The 12804-nt window shown below is 41.3% G+C and overlaps 1 protein-coding gene across 1 annotated transcript in view; it reads left to right on the top strand.

The window, feature by feature from the left end:
• The window catches only part of LOC124775772 (esterase FE4-like), an 80154-nt gene that overhangs the window by 46924 nt on the left and 20426 nt on the right, over positions 1–12804 (top strand). The window contains exons 7-8 of the mRNA XM_047250602.1: positions 4942–5107; positions 10969–11150. Of these exons, the coding sequence (XP_047106558.1) occupies positions 4942–5107; positions 10969–11150 (348 nt within the window). The remainder of the gene's footprint in view (positions 1–4941; positions 5108–10968; positions 11151–12804) is intronic.

Raw genomic sequence — 12804 nt, forward strand, 5'->3', positions numbered from 1 at the left:
CGGATCGTTTCCATGTCCACAGTTTCAACAATTAATTCAAACATCTGATCGCACACCTAAAATTTGTTTTCTGCTCGTCATTACATTTCTCCTTTATGGGATGATGGCTCACGATAGGTGATAGTATACTCAGATCGGTTTCCGCTAGTCTCCCGAACTACACTGACACTAGTTTACCACGGGTGCGGTGAAAGTTCTGTGCTGTGTTTGGTACTAGCACTGATATTAGGTACAGTCGATGACGGAGTGAACATAGTTGCTTGTTTGATCACCGTATGGCATGACTGACTGGGAGACTTCAAGGGTCAGGTCTGTGCTACTTTTCCTCCTCGAAGTTTGAGGGTTGTGTCTTAAGAGTGTCTGTTGTATGTCGGTGACTGAAATGAGTATTTATCTGTATACTCTGGTGATACGTCTATGTGTGTGACGGTTAGAGTAGAAGCAGGGTCCAATACGGTGCCGGCACCTAGCCTACTCCTCTCCAATGGAAACAAGGGGGTCGCCGGGATTAACCTACCCGTCTGACAAACGGATCACCATCAACAGTCTCACATTCCATCAGTTCATGACAGACGGCGGAGACCCCAGGGCATCCACTCTGGTGATCAACAACTTTACGGCACCACCTCTCCTCTTACCGGCCAAACACTGGCCGTCAAAATTCCTTTCAACAGCAGGATTCGAACCGATTTAATTCTGAGTCGAGTGCCACCGTACAGGCCTGCGTTAGTGACACTCGCTACCGAGGCTGGTAATACAGTACCTTCTGAAGACATTATAAACAGTAATGTTTCACATTTTTTTGTAATCAACATGATAATCTGTACAAGTTGTAAACTTTAATTTTTTACAACATACCACATTGGTATGGAAGAAGAGACGAGGAATTCGACAGAGGGCACTGGCAGTCCATGAAGTCGGGGAAACTACCACAAACTGGTGTAAGAAAACCACCCGAGTTGTAAAGCTGAATAACTTGAAAACTACAACCTCTAGCGAAAACGTATCCGTGTAAAAACTACAATAAATTACCTACAACAAAAAGATCATATACATTTTTGCTTCTGGAAGAAATAGTCTGGGGGCAGAGAGTGACAGAATGTCGAAAATCTAGAGCACGGTGCATGCACTGTAATCTAGCCGGTTTTTGAAAGCCAGTTTGTGGTAGTTTCCCGATTTGATGAATTACAAGCGTCCAGTATCAAATTTTTCATCTCGACTTCCTCTATATCACTACGGTACGTGTAAAGAATTATGGTTTACATCGCAGCGTGTTTCGAAAATATAATGTGAATTTGTAGGACAGGAATGATCGAATCCCATATCTGATTCGCACCGCAGATACACCGGAGGCAAATGTAATTTATTTTGCTTGCAGGATCAATTTACCCGAAAATCTGGCTGTAAGTACACTGGTGACGAAACGTTGACAGAGGTGATTTAGTAACACTTCATAAACACTTAACACTGACAGACAGCAATGAAAGCCTAGACTGAAGTCCCTCGTAGTGTGGATGAAGAAAAACCACGGACAGAATATGAAAAGTCAGAGCCCATAACAGCTATGTTTACCTTGCTGCAGGAGCGTTCTTCTGTTGAGTTTTTCGTTCAACGCTAACAAATATTATGACATTACCGGAACCACGTCGAAGAGTACAATTAGTTCGATGGCCTCAGTTATAACGGGGCCATATTCTAGTCCTATGAGAGACTGGATGGTATACCAGAAGAAATGCTCGATACCGGCTTGTCGTTCTGAGTCCAGGTATCAGTGGCCCACAAATTCACGCTTGGACCACTGCTTCAGCAGATCACAAGTTTGCCTCAGCATTAACTTGGACTAAGTCAGCATCAAAAGTCAAATTCGGAGCGTATCTGTATCTAAAGTGACCGTCCTGAAGATGAAGAACCTCATCACAGTACAGCCCATCTCTAGTGGAACAACTAAATCCACTACTACAGGAATCAACGGCACTAAATTTTGTTGATTAGCAAGAGTAGACACTGGCTTTCAGTTGTTGACCAGTAGAGCCGTAACACTACCACCTTTTATCAGGCATCCACAGGCCAGAATTTGACTGATGTGGAGAGTCACAGTCTACAATGACAATACTACTTCTTGAGGGGGACTCCGGACACTGGCAGTACATACAGAAGGTTCTATCAGCGTCTCTACAACGTCAAAGACGCATCGTTCTTAAAGCAGGATAAAGACTGAATAAATACTTCACGAGTTACACAAAGCGCTTTCCAGCACTATTGCCCAAACTGTCTCCTAATGGCATAAACTGGAGACTGTGGGACGATATTTTATTCAGTCTACAGTCCAGGCACTATCCCTTGAACAGCTGTGACAACAGACAGAAGTAACGTAGAACACTTTCTCCATAGATAAGGTTCTACATTTATAACTACATCTCTGTTCTCGACTGCAGAAACTGTTTCACAGATAAAGACAGTTATAGAAGATGGAGAAACTGTTGTAGCAGCTGTATGACCGTATGTTTATGCTCAAATACGTGTATATACCTTACGTCCTCCGAAATACGTGAAAGAATCTGCATTCATGCTTTACCATTGCTTCACGATGGCTAATATTCCTTAGATGAAAATCAATCCGTAGGGTCTACGCTCTTTCAGAAACATGGTTGAAGTAAGTTAGTGTAAGGAGACTTTTGTCCGTATAGCACACTATACTTCTCACCAAGTTGACTGGAATAAACTCTTCAAATTGTTGTCGATAGCAGGGAAAAATATCAGAGAGCGAAAAGTTATCAAGAACTGCTATAACAACCGCACTAATGTTACAAGAATTGAATAAATTGAAGATAATCAATAGTTGAGAAGGGAGTAAGACAAAATTGTAGCCTATTATCGATGTTATTCCATCTATAGACTGAACAAGCATTAAAGGAAATCAAGGGGAAATTTCGTACTATCGTACACAAACTCTTTTCTTTCAATGTAGTCTTAGTGGAAAACAACATCCTTAGTGTTTTCGGAGAGAAAGTCCTCGAATATACCGGCAATTCTACTGGTAACAGCGATAATTATTCTGTACAATCAATCACAAAGATAGAATGAAGCGAACAAGAAAGTTATCGCACGTAGTTCCTGTCCAGACTTTCACAAGAAAACCTTTCTGAGTGACCATGTTTTTGAATGCAATTGGGATTTCCACACACCCACTGATGTTTGTTGTCGTCGCTAAACACTGCTTCCCTAGTAAAAGTAGCTTCATCCATAGATTCTCAGACATGTGAGTGACTTTTTACAGAACCCAGTACGTTGTTCTCGACGGCGAGTATTCATCAGAGACCCCAAGGAAGTGTGATAGGACCACTCTTATTTTCTGTATGCTTAAACTGGGAAAGTCAGCAGTAATTTACGAATGTCTGCTGATGACGACGTGTTGTACCGGAAGATGTCGTCGTTCAGTGACTGTAGGATTATAAAAGATGAGTTACGTAGATTTTATAGTTAGTGTGATTAATGTAGAAAACCTTGGATACGATATACATTCCTGTAACGTTCGAGTACAGCGTTAGTACGGTGCTGCTTGACAGAGTCACATCGATTAATTATCTAGCATAATGTTTCCAAAGCAATATGGAATTAAATGAGCGTGTCAGGTTGGCAGTACGTAAGGCGAACGCTCGACTTCATTTTATTGGAACAATCCTCAGAAAGTGTAACCTATGAATAAAAGAGATGACCTATAGAACGCTAGTACGACTCATTCTCGAGTATTGCTCAAGTGTTCTGGATCCCCACCAGATCTGGTTAAAGCAAGAAACCGAAGCAATTCAGAGGCGAGCTTCTAGATTTCTTACAGGTAGCTTCGATAAACACACAAGTATGACGGAGGTGTTTCGGGAAGTGAAATGGGATTGCCTGGAGGAAAGACGACGTCCTTTTCGAGAAACACTACTGAGAAAATTTAGAGCACCAACATTTGAAGCTGAATGTAGAACGATAACGGCCCCAACGTACATTTCGCGTAAGGGCCACGAACGTAAGACAACAGAAATTACGGCTCGTACTAACACAAATGGACAATCTTTTTCTCTCGCTCTTCTTGCGAGACGAACAAGAAGGGAATGATTAGTAGTGACGGCTGGCCGAAGTGGCCGTGCGGTTAAAGGCGCTGCAGTCTGGAACCGCAAGACAGCTACGGTCGCAGGTTCGAATCCTGCCTCGGGCATGGATGTTTGTGATGTCCTTAGGTTAGTTAGGTTTAACTAGTTCTAAGTTCTAGGGGACTAATGACCTCAGCAGTTGAGTCCCATAGTGCTCAGAGCCATTTGAACCATTAGTAGTGACACTACATACCCTCCACCACGCACTTACGGGATGCTTGCGAGTACGTACGTAGATTTAGATCCATAAACAGAGTGGAGTAGGAAAAATCTACATTGGTGGGATACTGTCCAGACTTAACGTCGAGATACAAATCTTTCTTTCGTCTTTGATAACCTTTTCTTCCAAAGCTTGGACCCTTTGCGCACTGCAAAGATGTGAACCGTTTTCCTTAACGACGTTTCAACGTAGCCGATCTGCAACCTCGAACTCGTGAGCTGTTGCAGATCATAAGCATTGTTTCCAATCAATGGAGTACGTGATGCATTTCCTATCTAGATTTTTTGGAAAATTCGAGGTTCCCTGTCCTGATTTCACGTTATCAGACGGTTTTTCTCCACTCCGCGTACTATTCCAACATGTTGTATCGTAACAGCTCTGCCGGAACGCCTTTTACTATGTCGGACACTTGTTTTCGTGTATGGTAATGCATCGACACTAGAATCTCTGACAAAATGCGTGCTTTCACAACGTGTAAACATGTCACTATGTATTAATGCCTTTTATCGTTAGGCATAAGCTATAACAAATATCTGCGGAAGCTCATTGGGTGGAAACACCGGATTTGTCTCCCTGTCCTAGGACAGCACGAGTCTGTTCACCTGCGTGTGGGTGCCCAGCGCTGAACCACAACACGACGGCGCCTTCCTGACGGAGCAGCCTGCTACCCTAGTGGCTGAGGGCCGCTACAACCTGGTACCCTACATGGCGGGCGTCACCGACCTCGAGCTGCTGTCACAGACCCACAGTGAGTCCACTAATTCTTCTCTATTGTAGCACAACTGCTTCGCAAATCTGGTTAGTTTCGATAGATCTTCCTTTCTCTTGTTTTGCAGAAAACATCTGTAGCTAAATGGTGAACATTCGTCTCCATATCTGTTTCCTTTACGAAGCTAAAATTTAGCGGTATTTTGAGCTCTTAAATTAGCACAGATGGCGGCTCTGTTTATGTCTTTCAATAAAATTTGTCACTTGAATATTTAATATCACTTTTTAGCGAAATATTTTTGTCAGTTTGCCTTTAAGGGGAGCCGGAACGATCCATCTCCTCCATGTTAACCTTAGCAAATAGAAGGAACATTTTTTCTAAACCCATTAAACATATTGCTCTGAAATTTGGACTACATGTTCAGTGAATATTTCTCTACAAAGTTATAATGCCATGTAATGAAATATTTATTCTTTAAACTGATGATTTTTTCTCCAAAATTTTGAACTTTTTCTTCTATAACTCTTGAATTATAGAATATTTTTTACAAATTGTTATAAAAATGATGGTAAAAGTAAACAATATTGTGTATAAATCTCATTGATATACTGTTAGCAATTTTTGAGAAAATTTTCCTCAAAGATGAAAATTTTTAAAGTTACAGGAAATGGCTTCCTAAGTGTTTTATTACACTCTTGCCCATGTGATGGATTATCAGCACCCTCTTCTTTTTCCAGTGGTAGTTTCCTTTTTGCTGGTCTTTTCTTCCCTTTTGCTGCATGTTGTAGGCTTTTGTCTCTTCTTTCTGCACCTCTTAGTCTTTCTTCATCAATTAGGCGCATTTTGGAAATGGTGTTGTGTCCTGACTGGAAACCTAAACGTTTCTGCACATTACATTTGTAAATGTTTCCTTCATTGTATGTTGCCTCTACATCATAAACTCCAAAATGCAATGTTTTTATCTGTACTAACACTCTTTTGGGAATCCTAATCCAGATTAAATTATTTACATTTTCATTTGGATTTTGTGTTTTCCCATGTAAACACTTTTCCAATAAACTTGGCTGTGATAAATCTCTGAATATGGGCTTAATTACATCAATTACAGCATTTGGCAAACTGTTTTTATGGGCACATTCCTTTCCTGATTGGTACATACACCATGAGTCATCACCTATGGGGAACAGTGCATATTGTGGGTACTCATTTGTTGATGCAGTATGAAAAAATAATGCCGATACTGCTCTCCTAATATGCTCAATGCTTATTGTATTTTGTCTAATTGCACACCCATAATACCTCTGCAATCTATCAATTGCTTCATCAGTAAATCTTCCTCTTCCTCCAAGGGTCTTACCATCACTAAGCTTCTGGGATCCTAATGCCTGCTTTAGTTTGCGCAAGCGAGTCCCCATGCACTTCTGCACATGTCCAATGCACTCCTGTTTTTTAATGTGTATTTCATTGCCATAAGGTTTGAGTTCCTCTACAAATTTATATCCCTTAGAATCACCATCTCCTAGATCAGGGCTTAACAACTGGCCGGTTTTGAGCGTGAGTACTCGCGTCTGCTCAGGCACGTGCTCGCGAGCAGGTGCAAGGTCGTGGAGTAGGGAGAGAGGGAGAGAGGGAAGGGAGGGATGGGAAATGCGCACGCACGTTTGAATAGGGCCACAGCGTGCCTATTGAATGCGCGCCGACTGTGTAACGTTTAAAGTACTACGATCAGCTCTAACAGTCACTTCGTTGGTTAAGAATCATGTTAAGTCGCCGTTGTGTAACCCCAACCATGCTTTCGCAGTTCAACCCCCATTGGGAGGAATTGTATCTGTTTACAGAAAAAGATGGTGTTGCAAAATGTTTAGTATGTCACAAAACGCTGAATTCTTTTAGGAAATTTAATTTGCAGCGACATTATATGTCGTACCAAGCGAAAGACTACGGAAGTGGAAAATGCGATGGACCAGATCGTGCGCAGGAAGTTATTTAACTTAAAAGGAAGCTATCCAAGAAGATCTGGACGACGAAGAAACATCAACTGAGGCAGCTCTCAGAGTGAGTTACAAAATTGCTTTGCCTTTAGCAAAATCCCTGCGCCCCTTCACTGATGGCGATTTAATAAAAGAATGTTTGGTAGTTGCAGCGGAACATTTGTTCAGAATGGTTCAAATGGCTCTGAGCAATATGGGACTTAACTTCTGAGGTCATCAGTCCCCTAGAACTTAAAACTACTTAAACCTAACTAACCTAAGGACATCACACACATCCGTGCCCGAGGCAGGATTCGAACCTGCGACCGTAGCGGTCACGATGTTCCAGACTGTAGTGCCTAGAACCGCACGGGAACATTTGTGTCCATCTATAGTTGAACAGTTTCGGATTGTGCCATCACCTAACACGACCATTATTCCTCGCATACAGGACATAGCAGACGACGTCCAGAGCCAGCTAGCAAATATCTGTAAAGATTTTATGGCGTATTCTCTAGCTCTGGACGAAAGTGTTGATGTCACTGGAATAGCGCAGCTTGCCATATTTATTAGAGGTGTTATTCAGGTGAAGGAGGAGCTCCTCGATGTAGTAGCCATAAATAACACCACAACCGGAGGTGATATTTTAAGTAGTGTTGAAGAAAGTGTTAAAAATGTAGGATTGTCGTGGAATTCTTTAGTTTCAGTGTCTGCAGACGGTGCACCAGCGATGACAGCGAAAAAATCCGGTTTCGTTGCGCTGTTGAAGGAGAAAATGCAAAAACTGACCGCGCCCAATGAAATAAAGGGCGTTCACTGTGTGATCCACCAGGAAAACTTATGTGCAAAGAGTATCGCTCTAAAAAATGTGATGAGTGTTGTTGTTCGCACAACCAATTATATACGGAAGCATGGGCTACAACACAGGCAATTTTAATAGCTTTCTTGAGGATGTAGAAAGCCAGTATGGTAGCCTGCCTCATTACAGCGAGGTCCGCTGGCTTAGTCGAGGCGAATTATTAAATCGATTTTATTGCCTATTAGATGAGATAAATATGTTCATGGAAATAAATAACATGTGTGTCCCTGAACTGAAAGAGCCTTCATGGAAATGTGATCTCGCGTTCTTAGCAGATTTAACTAGCCATCTGAATGCTATGAACATTTCACTACAAGGTAAAGATCTGCTAATTACTCATTTCGCAGATCGAATACGAGCTTTTAAAATGAAATTGACACTTTGGGTGAGTCAGCTGGAAACAGGAAATCTAGCTCATTTTCCTAAATTTTCATCCATGCAAGATGTTCACAAAGACTGTGAACGTTATTCACATAGTTTAGTTGCCCTTAAGGAAGAATTTGATCAATGCTTTCAAGATCTGACAGCACTAGACAGTGATTTTGATCTGTTTTCCTCTCCATATTCAGCGAATATTGAAGAGATTCGTCCTGAGCTGCAACTAGAAATTATTAACGTGCAGTGTGACAGAGAATACAGAGACAAATTTCAGAACAAGAAAAACATTTTGGAATTCTACAGGCACTTCCCTCAGGATGGATTCCCTCGTTTGCACAAACTGGCGGCTGCAATAATATCAACGTTCGGTTCCACGTATGTTTGTGAACAACCGTTCTCTGCAATAAAATGTAACAAGTCGTGCCTGAGAAACGCATTGTCTGATCGAAATTTAAACTGCACGCTGTGCCTACATTGCACAAGAACAATTATTCTGAACATAGACGCAATTGTAAAGGGCAAAAAGTACAAGATAACCGAGAATCCCACACTTCAGTGACACCTTTTATTGTGTAACAGTTCACAAATTAATACGAATGTAGAGGCATACACTAAGCTAATAAAATTATGTGGAACGTGTGCATTCTCCTTTATTTGTTGCATTTGTCGCAGTAATAATTCGTGAGTGATATCCCTGCAGGTGGCCGCAGATTTACATTGACTGGCGGCAGCTGTTGTGTGCCTCACATGACTCTCCCCACTCTCCGCTCTGGTCCGGTAGTGGGGGTAGCGTGCACGTATATTGTGAAGCCCTGTCCTAGACAGTTAGTGTATCGCACATCATACCACTCCTGTGATCTGGAAAAAAATGCTTTCACTCCCTCTACTTCCTTCGCTCCACTCGTGCCATGAAAATTTGCTTCAGAGCTTTCACTATGTTCGTCCTTGGTATTGCCCTTACATCTACAATGTTTTGAGAGAATAGTAACATCAATTATTTTGCAACTGTCTCACTGGTAGCTGTCACAACTCCATGTAGAGATTTATGACCTCTACGTTGCCTGATTGGTGGTTTTGGCAAGTTCATAATTCCACATAAAATTGTCCCTGCAGCACTCCCCTCGCCAATGCAACGCAAGCCATACACTAGCCTAACATTTATATCATACAAATTCTTTCCACTATTACGACTACGAGGAATACTGTTAGAATTAGAAAACGAAACTTCTGCAGCACATTTGTTACACTTCAATAACATTTTACATGCCAAACCAATGTGTGAAGTTATCTTCAATTCCAGTCCTTTTTCTTTGCAAATTTAGCATAATACGTTATGTTTCAAAATATTAGAGAGCAAGGAAATGTTAATTATTTCATTCACATCATTACTGTCATTTTCATAGTTTTAAAAATTTTCTTTGCTGTCACAAAGTTTCTTGCTGGAAGAAGTTCTATCACATTCATTTGGAGTAGTCGGTGAAGCAGTCTGAGCAGCCTCTCCCTTCGAAACAACAAAACATTTCTTCTTCCACACATTGTGCCTTTTCTTAAACACTCGATTTCTGAAACGGGGCATATTGATATCCACAAACCAAACACGTAAAACAGGTACGAGCAAAATTCGTCAAATAAGCAAAATTGAACAGCTAAACAACACAAAGAAAACTCCGCAAGTCAACACACACAGTATAGCGTTTATATTTACCGATATGAACAGTCACTTGTCACAGAGACAAAGCCATACAACGTTGGAAAACAAAACACTGTCTAATTCCGCAAAGATACCCTGCTTGCAGCTAGCGAGCGGCGCCGTCAGAGATGACACACCAAGTCGCCACACCCGTTTACGCAGCGTGTCAATTTTGTGGCAATAAAAAACACACTTAGAATTCACTTAGAAGGGTGAAACGTGATTTGTTTTACTCAGGAAACTCCAAATAATTTTATAATGAAAAAAACAAAAAATGATAATTTTATCATTTTCATCGTTCTTTTCTAGAAAATGTATTTAAGACAATTTTCGTACTGAGTAGCATAGAGGTAAGAATTTTTAATTAATTTTTTTTAAATTCCAGAAATGTTTGTAGTTCAGAATGCTCATAATTTTTGCCAGGTTGTTGTTTCGATATCTATAGACGTTTAATCTTAATGGTCCCTCCTTCAGGCATTGAGGTGAACTCTAGGATTGTTGCTCACCGCTTCTGTATACTCACAATCCAGAGCACGTCAAAATATTACTGATCTCTCCATTACCTATTACCCTCATAGCTTTTCATTGATGCGCTATTCCATCTTGAATTAGATACAAAACGAGAAACAATTTTCTAATATTTTAAATGTCCACTAAGAGTGGAGTGGTGGACTGGTGCGGAGGGAACTGCGCTAGAAGCTACATTTGTAAGAAAATAATGAATACTGTCTAATTACATCTCTTCCATGCCAAGATAATCAGATTGACCCACACGAATAAATAACACAATACCGTAGGATTTATCAAAGTGTTTATTGACTCATTATCCCTCAACGATGGCTCCATTGCTGTGTGCTTAAGCATTGTACAGAGAAAGGTCAGACTTAGGTACTGTGGCGAATCTTTTTGTGACAGAGATTAAAGTCCTTTGTTTACTTTCTTGATGTTTTGTTTTATAACCGCAGACTTACCTGATTTTGCTTTTATTTGTGTTTTTCGACAGGTGGCGGGATACTTTCTACAGAGGATCAAATAAATAACTTGAACCAAAACTTCGACGAAATAGTCGCTTGTGACATACGACTTCCAACGAGACAGGAGCAGCTGAATGGGGCTCATTCCGTCAAGCAGTTTTACTACAATGGAAGTGACATTACGGTGCAGGACAGTTACACTACGACAATGGTAAGCAGAGGGCAGGGCAAGATATCTAAAAAATAATTTTTAGACATCCATCGGAATCCAGTAGCTACATTTACATCACTTCTCAACGTAGAAAAATACGAAGGACAAATACGAAGAAACGAAGAAATATGGCTACCCCAATGTGTCAAGGTCAAGCATAAACAACAAATAAGAGCATATATCTTCAATAATATGTCTAAAGGGTTACAAATTAGCTACAACGTAGAAGCAGCACAAAATTAAAAACAACTTGCTGAAAATTCTCTATCACAATAATAAAACACTTGTTACCAGAGATGATCGTAGTTAGCACTGGCACATCTTGCTGTCTAAGAGCTCCTGAACCACCTCAATCATTAATCGACGCGAACCTTGAAAATAAGCTAGGCACAGGTCTGGAAGAACTCTCAGTTCAGGTTTATTGGCTACAGATGGTTGCCTCAATGCAAATGGTTCAAATGGCTCTGAGCACTATGGGACTTAATTTCTGAGGTCATCAGTCCCCTAGAACTTAGAACTACTTAAACCTAACTAACCTAAGGACATCACACACATCCATGCCCGAGGCAGGATCCGAACTTGCGACCGTAGCTCTCGAGTGGTTCCAGACTGTAGCGCCTAGAACCGGTCGTCCACCCAGGCCGACGCCTCAAAGCACACCATACATACTCAGATGTGGAGACCTCAGTTGCCAATCTAAGCGACAAGTTGACAATGAGAGCGTCTCGATTCGGAATAGCAATATTGATCTCTGGAGACACTGCGACTCTGAAAAGTTGCACATCTGATTAGCGTGACTCATCTCTGTTGTTATGAATGTTAACAGAACTCCTCCACTCAACAATTAAGACGTAAAGTTCCGTCCGTGCGTCTTAACAAAAGCGCAAGGCTACAAGCAACAAGTTCTTTTATTATTATTTGCCTGTGGCCGCTAGGATTTACGATACGATTGTGCGACAAGCATGATTCTGCAAAATGAACTGCCATTTATCTGTGAAGAGAACATTCCTCAACTCGCTCTCAGTCACATCTAAATGCTGTTGATCTCCTTAAACAGTTCTGATACAACAATGCTGAGAGCGGAATAAACACTGTCTAATGTCTTGTATACAGATCAAACCTCTGTGCCTCCTGTATAATTAAGTTCGGTAACTGCATCTTATTAGACAGTTATAATTTCTACAGGTAACTGTTTTGAAGGATTCTGTTGTGACGTAACAAGACTGTTACGCCACACTGAAGTAGCCGAAAGAAAGGCACGCGTACACACACGCCGACGGGCGTGAATTCTGGAACAGGATAACTATTGAATGGTAGCAAGAAAAGTACGTAGCTGCTTTATACTTAACTTTATTAGTTGATGACTACAGCGTTCTTCTTGAGACGTTTATACTATAATTCTCAAACTATGTAAGGCTAATGGCGCCTTGCTAGGTCGTAGCCATGGACTTAGCAGAAGGCTATTCTAACTGTCTCTCGGCAAATGAGAGGAAGGCTTCGTCCGTATTGTCGCTAGCAATGTCGTCGTACAACTGGGGCGAGTGCTATATCGTATCTCGAGACCTGCCTTGTGGTGGCGCTAGGTCTGCGATCACACAGTGGCGACACGCGGGTCCGACATGTACTAAATGGACCGCGGCCGATTTAAGCTACC

The sequence above is a fragment of the Schistocerca piceifrons genome, chromosome 2, assembly GCF_021461385.2.
Source record: "Schistocerca piceifrons isolate TAMUIC-IGC-003096 chromosome 2, iqSchPice1.1, whole genome shotgun sequence".
NCBI classification, from domain to species: domain Eukaryota; kingdom Metazoa; phylum Arthropoda; class Insecta; order Orthoptera; family Acrididae; genus Schistocerca; species Schistocerca piceifrons.